Below are 15,364 nucleotides of genomic sequence, written 5' to 3' on the forward strand. Positions count from 1 at the left end.
CAACATAGCAGCATAATTCACTGATAAGAAAAAGAAAGATCTCTGATGAAAATGATTCCTCCATTGCTTCATTTGGGAAAGAGCAGTGGGAGGATTATGTGGGCTAGCCAAGGGTATGGTCCTGTTGACTCCCATGAGAGCAGGCTCATGCCTCTCCGTCAGACTTTTCTGTTGTGACTTGACTGTGCTGAGACATCCCTTGCAAGCCCTTCTGAGGATTTCTCAGGCTGTAAAATCCCAAATACACCTCCTGCTTGTGCATTCACTTCCCACTTTATGCAAGTAGCTTTTGGAGGAGAAAAGGGGCAGAAAGGAGGGCTGCCGGCACAAACAGCAGGGCGCATTCGCCTTTTGGGGCAGCCCTTGACGAGGGGCAGCAGGGAGGTGCATGATGCTGAGAGATCCGAGGGAGGGGGTTATTTTTCGAGGAGGGAGCATGCCTCCATGGTCACCCGGTGCAAAGGGAGCAGTGCAAGTTCCTTTTCCCTTGATCTTCAGGACAGCCCAGCCTGCCTGTATCCTGCAATAGACCCCACTGATTTTCCACTGGGATGGCTCAGCCGCCAGCGTGGCCCCTGCCCCTTTTGATGCACCCAACAGCGTGCCGAGGAAGCAGCCTCTGGTGTCGGCGAGCGTGCAAGGACCGTGCACACGCAGCCCCTAAGCAGGGAGAGGTATGTGGGAAAAGGGCACCATGGGCTCCTTTCCCATACATCTCCACCCAAAGGGCAGGAGCACTTTGGGCTGATGTTTCTGAATACCTCACTGGAATGCTGTTTTAGATATTCTAGAAACAAAGAGGCCCAGACTTGCTCCCAGTAAAGTCAAAAGCAAATTGCTGCTGATGATAAAAGGAAAAACAGCGATCCTGAAACAGGTGTCCATTTCGATTTTCCAGACAAAACTAAAGGTACAAAACTACATTTGACAGTTTTTCACTAAAACGAATAGTCACTTCAGCTTATGTCTGAATTATTCAGAATATGATAACATTCCTTTGCTCTATTGTATTCAGTCATCCAGAATCCCTGCAAAATATTTATTTTGGATAGTCTGTATATCCAATTCCTCTTTTTATCAATAGAACAATATTTATGGAGGTCAGGCTGCCAACTTTGCCAGACAGACGCCCTTCACATTCAAAAGAAAACATGATTCATCAGAGGATCAAGATTTCAGCTGCAAATTAAACTTTTCTTTGATAGGCTGAAAGATACCAGTCAATAGAGGAAAGTCCTTAATAGCTGGGAAGGAATGTGTACTTTGGGGCTGCCAATATTTAGTTCTGATCACTAATACCTTAACTGATGGAAAAGGTTTTCTTTGCTTTATCTAATCCTATCCCAGGGATAGTATACGGAAGAAACTGAAAGATAGTTATAACCACTTGTGCTGTGCTATGGTCTCAGCGTACTTTTGTTAGCTCTTTTAGACCACCAATTCCTTTTAATGTGCTTGTACAGCATGTAGCACAGAAGTGCTCTCATCCAAACTTAGAGTTCCCCAGACAGCACATGTAATTAGTATTAAGAATAGTAAGAACTATAATAAAAACAACAACAAAAGCAGTGATAACCTTACAAACTTGTGGCTTGTTATCTTTCCCTGCACAAGCCTAGCACACATATATAAAACTAGACTTATTTTAATAGCCACACTGTCCACCACAATAGGAAGAAAGTTTTATGGTAGGAAGAGATGCAATAAGAGTTAGTGATCCTTGTCTTTCAGAGCTGTTACTCTTTGACTTTATTGCAGATACTCTACAAAGTTACTTCCAGTCTTTACCTACATAGTGCCATTAAAAATATGCAATGTATTTTTCATCCTGTACCCTTTTCATGATAATTAAACATCACCACCCTACCTTGTAACTAATTGCAATGGTCTTGTAATTTTGGGGTTTGCCTGATTATGATTTCAAACTAATGACCATTAGTAATAATAACAGTCTTCTACTCTTTTATCATGCCTTACATCTGTGGGACACTTATGTTAAGCACTATTATGTTCATTACATCAGTGCTTACACTGAGTCACAGAGGTTAATTAACTTATTAAAGATCTCAAAGCACGTCAGTGGCAAAATCAGGAATAACAACAGTCAGGCCTCAGCTCTGCCTTCCCTGGACTTGACACGTTGGCAGGTCTAACTAAAGGGTTAGCCAGACTATGCTAAAGGCTGATGATCACTAAAAGCTGGACTTATTTAGGAGAGATTTATTTGTGTGGGAAGGGAAGGAGGGAGTAATTTTATTGCTCAAATGAAGCTGAACGTGGAACTAATGGAAAGAAAAGCACCTGCATATCTGAATCGCACTGCTCAAAGGCAGTGGGTGTTGTAGAGAATTGGTAGGATTTAAGGGATCTCAGAAGGTTGCATTTGCTATACCGTGTCAAAGGGTATGTAAATGAAATGCAAAGTTGCCAGACAGTTCAAAATCAGACCCAGTGATACTTTGTTAACTGCAATGATCTGCTTTATAGATAGTGTAGGAATAGAACAGCTCTTAATATGTACGCTATCAGAAAGACATGTTAATCTAACTCCTGCCTGAGATGAGACTTTTGGACCTTGTCCTAGACTGCTTGGTCAAATACACAACTTGATAAATTACGATGTTCTGGAGACCAAGAAAACTAGGAAATGTTAAAATCTGATTACTGTAGAAAAAGAAATTTTCTGTGTCTCTCCTCTTCTCTACCATCTTCCTGCTGTTTTATTTTAACAATAGAGCCTTTGACAGAAGCTGTTAATACTGCTTCAGATTCTCATGGGATGGAGACTGACATCAGTGAATTTAAATTGCTATTTTATGCTGATGGTATATTAATATGTATGACCTACTAGGGACTTCAGCTTTTATTACAGTTTGGATCATTACTAATTTTGGCAAATTTTCTGGTTTTAAAATGAGCTATAATAAATTTGAAGCCATGTCTCTGCATAGGCCAGATAACACACTTGCCCTGGGAGATTTGCATTTAAGCAGATATACTAAGTTCTCCAAGACCTCAGCTTGTGTACCCTCTGTTCCTATTTAAAAAAGAAAATCCTTATAGAAAAATATCAGATTAATATAAAACAGTTTACAGTGCCTTGATCCATTTTAAAACATAACCAAGGGCCAAATCCAGCTTATCTCTCTTGGTGGAGAGCCCCTGAGAAGTTAATAGCAGATGTTTATGCTATATTATATGTTATTGATCTGATTTTTCTGTGATTCTATCAGAATCTGATGCAGCCATTATACAGCTGGAGAGTGAGGGGAGGTAACACCATAAAATACATGTGTGTGCGCTAATTGGACATTACTCCCACATATGAAGAAAAAAGCACACCTCTAAACGCACATGTGATTTTCAGCACTCTTGCCTCCTGTTAACATCGCTGTCTGAATGCTCAGCTTTACCGAAACTCAAGCTTCTTTCTTGAAAATCCCTATAAGTTAAAAAAGAAATAGTGATGAAGCAATACAGTAGGTAGGAGCTGTATTAACACTTTGACAAAACACATCAAAACAAGAGTATCAGGCTGTGCATGTCAATCCTCAGTGTAGGAGGAAGTAGTCATTAGAAAATTTCGTACACCAGAATTAATGTTCATAAATCTGTGATGATAGCTAGCTTAGGAACAGGGAGATTTAACTTGTCCAAATCTGCTTTACTGGTGTCATCTTTGATCTTACAGGTCAGAGTCTCTCACAAAAAGATGAGTAGACATTGTTGGTCAAATTCAAAATATAACAAAAGTTGGCAGGCATTAGAAGGTTAATTCCTTTTCTTTTCCATTTTGGCCTTATTAGGATGATAGCTTTAAGGTCATGAAGCAAAAAAACTGCCACTTTGGCACTTCCGGCATTTCCAGAAACAGGAGAAAGTGACATTTTTTATGACTGTTTTTCCAGGAGATGTTCAGCTGGACTATACTCCCCCAAGCACAGTCATAATTTCAGTTCTTTATCTGTACAAATTTGTCAGTGAATTAACCCCACTTCTTGGTTTGGTGTCCTGATAAAATGAGATGCCATCTGTGCATACATGCTCATGTGTGTGCATGTCAATTTGTGTCTTCTCCTTAATTCTGTTTAAGCTCTTGGTTCCTATTGACCAAATCTGACAAATATGTGGGAGACAGAAAGAGCGTAGAAGTTGAATAAAAAGCGGCAAACCACTGGAGAAGAGATCCCTTCCCAGGCTTTTCCCACTGAAGGATACTGCAATGTGAACCCCACCTTTACTGGACATCAGAAACCCAGCTACCACGCATAATTCACAGCAAAACCACCTTCATTAGTTCTGCCAAAGTTTTCTAGCTAATTTGGACATGGCATCTACTGTGTAGGGTACCAGGAGGTCACCACTCTTTCCTCTGAGATCCCACATGCAGGCTCATGTGTAGCCTTCCCCTCGCCTAGGGACGCTGGGAAGGGGAACGTAAAGTGATGGAGCTGCCAAGATGGATTTAAGATGATGATGATTTTATTTTTACTCCTGGAACAATTAATTGTACGCATTTTTTAATTTAGATACATTAATAAGTAATTTGTGAAAGCAGAGCTTTAGGAAAATAGGATTTGGAGGAAAAATAAGGCAAAATAGATCAAGAGCTGGAAAAATTACAAAATCTAAAAGTGTACTTTCTCACTTCTCATAATAATTGCCTCTATATTATGCTGATATTTCAAGACTTACTACCATAATGCCTATGCTCAGTTTCATGATTTCCATATTCTTTCTGCCATCAGACACAAAGACATGCAATTAACGGTTTAAATCTCTAATGGAGAAGGTGAAGTGTGTCTAGTAATCATGTCCTCTTGAGTACTAAAATATTCCATTAAAGGTGGAAATCTTTCTTTTTTTTTAATAGTGCATTATTTGTGTTAACAAGCTGGGTCTCAACAGGACTGGCCTTGGGGTCAAGTGAATATCTCACATTTCATATGTTGGCAACACTGACAGATCAATGTTCCTTGATCATTTTTGTTTAATCTGTTTTAAAAGGACCTGGACACAACAGACCTAGTGGTTGAACAGGAGGTTTAAACTATGGATTTTCAAAATGCATGAAGAACAGTAAGTGTAAGAAACAAACAGATAACATGAAAGGAGCAGAAGCATATTCTGATATGATCATCTTAAAACCTATATGAACACTGGAATAATAGTCTTTCCTTTCCACTTTGTGTCTATTGTTTGCATGTTTCCAAACTGTTTTCTTGTTCTGTATCTGTTAGGAGATTCATGTATTCTCGTGCACTGACTGTAATTATATTTCAGCAATCTTTTAAAATGGTTTCTTTCATATTTGTCTTGTTTTCTTTAGCTTAATAATAGCTTTCTCCAGTCCATGTCAGGTTAAAATGAATAAAGTAATCATACTTAATTCTCTTCACACATTTCTCAGGCCACTTGCCCAGCTAAGACTAAGCCCAGCCACATTCTAGTGGCAATGATATTTAAATTTAATTTCAAAGGCTTAAATGCAAGAATTTAGATAAGAGTTCTGAAAATCCTACCACATAGTTCCCAAACATTTTCTTTGTATTTTGTCATATTCCACTTTGAGCTGTTTATTTATGTTTTTGGACATAGTTCACTTTTTCTTCTTTACAGGTAGATGTGCAAGCTAATATTACCAACCGTGTAAGTAAAGGTGGTTTTCTAACCACTGCACAATGAAACACTGGTGAGGGACACATGAGCCAGGAAGGTGGTAACACCCTGCAGTATGTTCTCACTAATCTCAAAAGCTGTCAAAGCTTTCGCTGAGATGTATTGAATTTAGAAACTAAGTTTCTGCTTCTAACTGAGTTTATGACATATCTGTTTTTACTAATGTTAGGCAAAGTGGCTGTTTTTCTATTTTTTATTTTTAAGCTAATTTAGTGCTTGAAAAGGCAGTTCTAGGAACTGACAGTGTGTGTGAATTTATTGGTTGACCAAGTACCGGCTATGCGAGGGCAATAGGGCTTGACCCTCGTCTGGAGGGAGCATTTCTAGGTGTGGGAAGGTAATCCTTCCTCCAACTTGTGAGGCTCTGTCATGTCATCTGAGACCAGCAACAGCAAGTGGTTCTACTTAATGTCTACTTAATGTCAGTAATTGTTATTTTTTTTATGTGAAAAATCATCCACTTAGATTTTTTCTTGAGATAATGGATGCTAAAAGCATCTGATGCTGAAAGCTTTTGATATCTGCATATCCTTAGGGAGTAGCTCTGTGCTGAGAGGAGGTGTCTGCAGCAGGTGAGCAGTTAGCCCCGCAAGGACAAATTTAGGATCTGGAACATCTAGGGCTTGCGCTAGCTGGGCTAGGGGAGAAAGATTAACTAGAAAAGCCCAAGGTTGGACTCATGTTCCTTTACATTTATCCCCACTGCTAGGCACTTTTTGGCTGTGGCTGGACCCAGCGTTTCTGCTGGAGGTGGAAAATGGAGAGTGCAGCACTGGGGTTCAGTAGCAAGCACACAGGCTGGAGTCAAGCTTTTTACCAGATGGTTGAGCGACAATCCAGCTGGGTTGCAGGAACGTGTTACAGGTCTGACAAATGTGAGAGGTTTACATTTTGGCAGACCTGTTTTCTCTCAGTCTGGATCTCACCTCTTCTTGTTCCTCCTTTCCTCCTTTCCTGTCATGGTAAAAAACATAGAAAAGTAGCTTAACAAGAAAAAAAATAGAAGAACAAGAAAAAAATAGAATTAAAAAAGACCCTAAACCTTCATCTGTGCAACAACGATCATAGTGTTTCCCTATCTCAGAGCGGTACACTGTTAAATTACTCTGTTAAGAACATGTTATGGAAAGGCCATCTTCCAGTATCCATTATATATAGGTTTTGTAACTCAGGGTTCTGTATAAAAATATAGTACTCAAAAATAACTGCTCAGTTACCAGAAGTGTCTAATGTCCATGGGATCCTTAATTTCCCATGGTAAGGTTCCTCAAATGTCTATCAGACAGAAGCATTGGGCCTTTATAGCACTAGACAGCTTGACTCTGTGGTCATGCACAACCTCACTGCTCCTCTTCCTTCCACCTTGTGCAAGGCTATGTCCTCAGGGGGGAACTCAGAGCGCATCTCCTGGATCTGGCTTCACAACGAACACTTGACCGTGCTTCTACCCACAGCTTGTGTTGAAAGGGACAGACTTTTATTTTGGCTACATTAAGGATTAGTGTGTGCTGGTGTGCTTAGAGACATGCATCATACTTAAACTGTACGGTGTGAAATCTACTGGGTAGCATGATCAGTAAGTGAAGTGCAAAGTGCAAAGTAGCTATATGACTTGCTTAAGGCCATTCAGTGGATAAAAGAGGGAGCTTTAACATCCAGCTCTCCCACTTTTAAGGCTTATTCTCATTTTTCCAGTGGTCCAAGTTGATCAGCGACACATTTGATGTCAAATATAACTAAATAGTTATCTGTTGTGTCTTCCTTTAAATGGACAATATAGATTACAACCATTTTCTCTGTGTAAACTAATTTACTGAATGTCTGCAGTTTTCTGGAAGATTCTTTCCTTAACTGATGAATCAGAATACTTGTTCAGGCTTCAGAAAATAACTGTGAGCTTTCAGACTTCTTTTACCTGCTCTTCTTAGGGACACTGCCTTAAGCTCTCAATATGCTGCTGTGATAGACTGTAGTGAAGAAAAACTGCTTGCTAAACTGAAAATAAAGAAAAAAAAAGCCTTCTGAGATGTCTCTTTATAGGGAAATGTGAATTATATGGATTCACTTAATGCTTATAATTTGTTCTCTAAAGTCCAGCAATATTCATTCTTTCTGAACTCCTGAGGATAATGAGTTTTAAAAGCAAACATTCAGGTCTAAATTCTGCTCTCAGTTAAAGTGATGTAACTGTGTCCTTCTGGCTCTAATACAGTTACAGTTTTTTATTAGTGTAACTGGGAAAAGAATTCTCCTTTGAAATCCTACAGATGAATAATACTGTGAAATGATTATGAAAATGAGGGGGAAAAGGTAAAAATATATGCTTTATTCCCACATATGTGCATTGAAAGTTCGTGAGATTTTCGTGGAACCAGAATTTCTCCTGAAGGTTCCCTATTTATTTTCAGGATTTCAGAACAATAATTCTTATCTTGGGATTCTTTCATCAGAAGATTTGGGAACAGCCGTATAGTTCACACTTTAAACTTCAGATCCTCTTAGGATGAGGCAAGAGCTATGCGCAGAAATAGCCCTTGATTTTATCCTTCAACTAATTCTTCCTCCTGTTTCTCTGATGATCATGACCAGACTTTCTGTGCCCCCTCAGCTACAGTTCCCCTCAAACCCTTCCTCAGAGTGTGTGTGCACACATGTGTGAGAGTCTCTATGTGTGTTTGACTAAGAAAGTAAGTGCATTCCTATTTTAAATTGCTTTTGTTGCTTTACGACATAGAGTAAAAGGGAAAGATGAAGGAAGATGTTGAATATATATAAAGTTAAAAGAGACTGAAAGAGAGGCACATCTGTTACTAAGTTATTTGTAGATCTTGAAACCGGAACTATGGCTTGTCTTGGAGGCAAGCCATTTCTGAACATTTATTTTCTCCATGGCTGGGTGAAGTCCCAGTGCTGGAGCTGTACAGAGCTGTAGCAGCCGTGGGCAATGTCACTGCTGTTCCTGTGCCTTTCCCTGTTTCACAAAATCGGCATGTCACAGTGAAACCATGACTGGGATGGCTGTATGATGATTGCTTGTTTTTATTTCCTGATTATATAAGAAATAATAATAATAATAGGAATAACCCCGTGTAAGCACATCAGTAACGTTTGTATTTATTTATCCATATGTATCCATTACCAAGGAGGTCTGATATACATGTACCTGCTATCTTTAGATGAGTTCTGTACATTTGTCTGTATTGCAGATTCCTGCACTGAAATATTACTTTTCATATAAACTCAGTCACCTGTATTGTTCTGACATCTTTGCAAAGACAGATAATTTCTTATTCCAACAAAAACAGGAAAAGGGCAGAACTATTTCAAATGATTTTGCCAGTGCACTGACATTCCAATAAGGATTATGCATGATCCAAAAAGGACATTTTGTTTTTTTAAAAAAATATGCCTAAAGTGAGGTTCCTAAATTTTCATTTACTTAAGCACCTAGAATAAATAAATAATAATAAAAAAAATCTAGAAGCTCTGAGGCTCAAGCATGACCCTATCACCCCTTTGGTTACATTTGTGCTATAAATAAAATGGACCCAGCACCCCAGATGGGCTCCTTACACTTAGACTCTAACCTCCAAAACAGGCTGGCCTCATCGTAATTATCTTTGGGGATTAATCGCTGCTACTGCTGAACCATGCCTGAGTGTTGTTTGGGAGGCTGCTTGCAGACCTCGAGAAAAACCACTCCACATGGCACGCTAACAGTTTAACAGAGTCAGAATCAGTTTAACGGTCATAGATTACGTGTTTGGGCCCACTTCACCCAGGTTAATTTATGAGCATAAATGTTGTCACTTTGTCCAGATCTGGACACAAATAAGAAGATAAAGCAAACACATCAGGAATGATACTTAGACAGAAGAGAGGGTGTAAATGAATAATGAGTGCAAATGAAGGGTGAAATGCAAAAACGCAGATGAAGAAATACTCTTTTAAAATGACTTCTGATAGCATTCAGAATGAGACTGATTCTATGAGTAATGCAATTAAAATCAATGGAAATACTAGATGATTAAAAGTCATTAAGAATAGTGTAATTATTTACTTGGGATATTTGATTTCATGAGGTGACCTTTTCCTTCTTTGGATGAGAGAGAATGCAGTTTTGATCTGTAATGAAATATCGTATGATGTATTATGTAGAGAGCTTCTTCCCCAAGCTGAGAGGCTATATAATGGTACAGTTTATTTGTTTATTTATCTTGCAATCATGGTAATCTGCGTGAAATTGTGGCTTTCTGTTTGGCAAGTCAGAAATGGTAAGTTGCTGGTACTACTCAGTGCTATATCTAGGTCTATGGATGTTCTGTGAGGCATTGGCAGATATGAAATTACTGTTAAAAATGGCTGAGAAACTTTTGTTAAGCAAATTATGAGTAGATGTAACTGAGATGTGTGGCCCCAGATATGCTCCTAGGGCCAGTTATGTGCAGGGTTTTCCTGCTTGCTTGAGAAAAAAGGGATGAATATTTTGCTCTTTCACATTGTCCCCACCTTGTCTTCATAGTCATGGGAAGAACCAGCAGAGAGTTTCGAGAGTCTACCAGGCTGCAGGCATGCTGCTAGGAGCCAGAGTGTGAGGCAGGAACAGCAGAAGTGGTGAGGAGGCACTGGCTCTGCCTCAGTAGTCCTCAAGTCCAGGAAAGAGCTCATGAGCTGGACCCGTACAAGCCAAATCTGCTGGCCTTTCCCCAAAGATGGGGAAGGAGCCCACTGGTGAAACCCCTTGGAGTGCTCCAGCCTGCTCTCTTCTGGGAGGTTTTCCACAGGACTTGGGGGCAGCAATCTGGCCCTGTGTTTTCAGTAGTGGAAGTTATGTGGGGAATGTGTTAGGGGTTTCATGTTTCAGTGTGTTGTGGGTTGTGCAGCAACGTAGGGGCAGAATCCAGGCTGGTTATTGATCCTAACCATGCATTTCCAGATTCTGCTGTGTTTTAGCTTTTCTTAAAATGAAAGTGTTGTTTATACATGTGTTGTTGTTTAAGGGAGCTCAACAAGCAATTTTGTTACCCCGATTGTACTTCTTTTTAACTTCTGGTGTGGCAAAAAAAAAAAAAAAAAAAAAAAAAAAAAAAAAAAAAAAGACCTTTAGTACCGGGGACTTCAGCACAGCTTTCTGTGCACTCCTGTGTATCCCAAAACAGAGGAGCAGGAAGCAAGCCTTTCAGAGACAAATTAAGTACACTAACGCGCGTGCACGCAGGTTATTTTTGCATATGCTTATATTTTTGCAATTATTAACTACACGCAACGGCAGAGCAGCCTAAAGTGACCCGCTGCTTGGCAGCCTTTCTGCCAACTTCCTACCGCAAGAGCATCGCAGCCGACCCTCCAGTAACGCGCAGGGAGCCGGCGCTCGGGCGCCCCGCGGATGCTCCGCCAGGGCGGAGGTGGTGCCGGGGCCGGGCGCGGCAGCCGCCGCGGGCGGGAGCCGCCGGGAAGTTCAGCCCCGCGCCGCCGCCCGCCTCCCCCGGCGCGGCGCCGCCGCTCCGCCCGCCCCTCGCCGGCTGCGGCTCCAGCGCCGCCGCGGCCGCGGCCGCCGAAGTTGCGGCGCTGCGGGCGCGCCATGGGGCTGGACCCGGCGCGCTTCGCGGCGCCCGTGGCCGCGGAGCTGCAGTGCAAGCTGTGCGGGCGGGTGCTGGAGGAGCCGCTGTGCACGCCGTGCGGGCACGTCTTCTGCGCCGGCTGCCTGCTGCCCTGGGCGGCGCGGCGGCGGCGCTGCCCGCTGCGCTGCCGGCCGCTGGCGGCCGCCGAGCTGCGCCCCGTGCTGCCGCTGCGCAGCCTGCTCCAGAAGCTGGAGGTCAAGTGCGACTACAGCCCGCGGGGCTGCGGCCGCACGGTGCGGCTCGCCGAGCTGCCCGCCCACCTCGCGGCGTGCCGCTACGGGCCGCCGCCGCCCCCCAGCTCCGCGGGGCGGCCGGGCGCGGGCGCGGGCGCGGGCGCGGGGCCGGGCGGCGGGCGCTGCTGGCTGCGCGGCCGCGGCAGCGGCGGGGCGGGCCGGCGGGGCAGCCCCGAGCCGGCGCCGGCGCCGAGGGGGGAGGCCCCGAAGTGGAGCACGAGGGAGAAGTCGCTGCTGGCGCAGCTGTCGGCGCTGCAGAGCGAGGTGCAGCTCACGGCGCTGCGCTGCCAGGCCAAGTTTGGCCGCTACATGAGCCACATCAGCACCATCACCCGGAGCCTGGCGGGCGCGCAGCCCGGCAAGGTGAGTGCGGCCCCGCCGCTCTGCCCCGGCGCTGCGCACGCCCGGCCCCGCTGCCTGCAGCGCTCCGCCGGCGCCCGGCCGCGCTGGCGGCGCCCGCTGCAGCCCCTCACCGTGCCGCCGGGGCTGCGGCTGCGGGGCGCGGCGCGCTGCGTCCTGCTCGGGGACCCTTAGCCCCGGCGGCTGCGAAGGCGTCGGGTGGCCGCGGTGGCCGGGCGAGCTTGTCACCGGCGAGGAGGGGCAGCAGCGGGGAGAGGAGAGGGTCTGGGTTTGGGCTGGCAGCCGGCGAGGTGCCCCCGAGCGGCGTGTCCGCCTGGGGCTGCCGTCTCGCCCCCTCGGGGTGACCTGAGTGCTGCTGCCGCTCGGCTTTCCGCAGCTGGGGTGGCAGGAGGCGAGGGCATGGCGCTGCCTTTTGCCTGAGCAGCTGAAAACCACAAATCCTTAGAAACTTTGGAAACTACTGTGAAAAGACAGAGAAGTCTCTTTCCTTTGGGGGAATGAAGTAACAGTTCCCAGCATTGACAGTAGAGAGCCGTGCAGTGCTTCACTCTTTTATCAAGTCTGATGACACTTCTTAGATGGAGTCTTGCTTCCTTCAGACTGAAGAAACACCCGAGCGTGCTGGTTAGTTGGCTTAATGTGCTTTAAGGGTTTTGCTTTGTCAAGCTTCATTTCCTGGCTGTGCGGAGTCTGGCGCTGTTGGTTGGTGAGAAGTGATTTAATATAATTTAAGCTCCACTCGAGATAATTTTCTCCATCAAATTTTTATAGACCTTTGGGAAGCAAAAGCCCTTTCATAGACCTTTAGGAAGCAAGAGGGAAAGACCTGACCAGCCAGCGCACTGCAGAAGTACAGCAGCGTGCTGAGCATCTGCCCGCTGCACGTGAAATGAGCAGGGGGACGTTGCTCTAAAGAGTCTCCTGTGCCAGCGACTTGGGGCTTCTTGGCACTGAGACGTGTTGTGTTTGGAGCCTTCAACACTTCGTCTTTTTCTCTCTTTATTTTCCCAACTTCCTTTGGGTAGCTGATCCACGAGGTCCAGGTTAGTGGCTGGAAGGGGCACCTCTGCTTCATCCCTTGGAGGATGTGATAAGGTGTTAGGATGGAAGCCAGCAGCTTGTGGGATGAGCGAGAGAAGCAGGGCCTGTAGAGGAGGGAAGAGAGATCTGGCTTTTTGGAGGGGAATTGGCACGTACGTGCGATGGGTGGCGTGAAGGCTTTTCTCCTGGGCAGCAGTTGAGTATCTGCCGTTGCTGGACACCGCCGGTAGGTGTTGCTGTAGGTTCTGCCTCGCAGAAATGCCTTTTACAGGAGACCAAGATAATGAACAAAACAGGCATTTTGAAGAAAAACTGTCGATAAAGTAGAAAAGTACTTCATTAAAATTAATTGTATCATGCTGCAATAAAACATTTCACTGTCACAGTTAATAAAGTGTGGGCTTCAACGTTATGTGATGTATTTTGAATGTTTAGATAGGTATAATATATTTAGGTGTCGAATTTGCATTAATCAACCAATTTATACAGAATGACAAACACAGACGTTTTGCTCTACCAGACGAATACTTTTTTTTTTTTTTTTTTTTGTGGAGATTATGCCTCCTGAAATGTAACTATTTTTATATGTGAATGATGTAAATATAAGGTAAGTTGCTATGCTGAAGCTTCCAGGCTGTGTTTGGATTTTATTATTCAGAAAATTACTTACTTGTTCTGAAGGAGAAGGTGTCTTTCTCTTTTCAATTTTTTAAATTTTGATTCCATCACTGGCTTTGATTGTTTGCTTTATACTTTAAATTTTGTCTAGAAAAAAACTCTATTTCATTGCAGAGATACTTTCTGCACTCTATTTTTTTTTTTTTTTTGTATCTTTCCTATAAATTGCTATGAAACCTGTATGGATATGGCTTCTGGGTCTGGAAATTATAATGCTGAGGATTTCACCTGTGTCCTTAATGTCTTAAACATTAGTACACATAGAATTTTTTTTTAGAGACTTACAGATATTTGGAGCCTTTCTTTCAGTGGTGCTGAGCTTTCCTGCCACCAAAAGCATGTGCTTTTTTCTGTTCAGCGCTTAAAATAATTGAGCACTTTAGCTACCTGTTGCATTTCAGTGACACATACCTTTTTGCTTGTTTGTTTTCCAGTGCAAATTCTGTGTTATATTTTCAGCCTGATTTTCCTTTGAGCCTTATCTTACATATTCTCCAGCTAAATTTTTTTCACATTAGTGATCTCATTTAGGATCTTCTTTTAGAGGCAATGCTCTTTCATAGTGTTTCACTTCTTTCTTCTTAGGGAGGAGAACCCAAACCTTTAACAATCATGCTACACAGAGAAAATGATACTTTGGGATTCAATATTATAGGAGGACGACCCAATAAGGTAAAGAGAAAAGTAGATGTAGTTTACTTTCTGACCATATTTTGTGTTACTTTGTACACTGTTATTAATGAAAGAGTTAGTTTGGATGACGGTAGGTGTAGAATCAGTGCCATAGATTGAAGAACTCTATATTATCAGGTATAATTAGATTTATTGTTTGAAGACCTAATCTTTTGAGAATGGGATTATTCTCATTTTCATGAAGGAAATTCCCATTGTTTTTGGTATAAAACTTTAGGCTGATCTGCACTGTGTTCCCACGTGAATAACATGTATTCATGTACACTGCTCAATGGAAATCTCTGGGACTACTTGTAAGAGTAAGTGTTGCAGGATTAATCCCTTGAAACTTCTGGAAACTGCTTGCTTTTTTCTTTTTAAGGAGAGATGAAAATTTGATTATGTAGCTGAGATAATTTAAGCACGTGTGCTGCTTTTATATGCCTGCCTTCAATTTTTATTTCTTTGTGACTTGAAATATAGTTTTCATTGATCTTATATCTTAAATTAGTCTCACAAATCATCAGTCTAGCTCTAGAAGGCTCATTAAAAATCCTAGACTATGCATAAGAATATGCATTTTTTTATTTTCTGAAAGTACTAATCAGGACTGTGATTACTTACGAGGAGTAAAGAAACCTGTTCAACTGGAAAATTAATGGTTGATTAAAAATGCTTGATAATAGTTATGTACTGATCAGTTGTTTTTCTTTTAAGTGGGAGAGCTGTAACCTGCTATTACTGCAGAGGGGAATGGGACCCTATATATTAGTTTTGCAATATTCTAAAGCTGTATTTCTATATAAGTTATATATTTACATTTATATAAGCTATATGTGTATTTATGTAGCTCTAAAATTGTATTTAGTGGTGCCAGAGAGTCTGTTCCATTAGCACTAAAGCCAAAGAAGTTTACTGTCTGCTCTGCAGAATTGCTGCTCCTTGTGGCTAAATATGAAGAACAGCAGTTATCGAATGCATGTTACAGGAAATCCAAAGCAAGAGTTTGTTAGATTTTCTAATGAAAGGATGAAATAACAGGAAATAACTATATCCTATAGTCATAGGATAAAATATACT

At 42.6% G+C, this 15,364-nt stretch overlaps 1 protein-coding gene across 1 annotated transcript in view; it reads left to right on the forward strand.

Annotated features, from left to right (window-relative positions):
- Positions 1–11,260: 11,260 nt before the first annotated feature.
- Positions 11,261–15,364, forward strand: part of PDZRN4 (PDZ domain containing ring finger 4) — a 251,259-nt gene continuing 247,155 nt past the window's right edge. Inside the window, exons 1-2 of the mRNA XM_062567416.1 lie at positions 11,261–11,896; positions 14,198–14,284. Of these exons, the coding sequence (XP_062423400.1) occupies positions 11,261–11,896; positions 14,198–14,284 (723 nt within the window). The remainder of the gene's footprint in view (positions 11,897–14,197; positions 14,285–15,364) is intronic.

This window comes from Rhea pennata, chromosome 1 (genome assembly GCF_028389875.1).
Source record: "Rhea pennata isolate bPtePen1 chromosome 1, bPtePen1.pri, whole genome shotgun sequence".
NCBI lineage: Eukaryota > Metazoa > Chordata > Aves > Rheiformes > Rheidae > Rhea > Rhea pennata.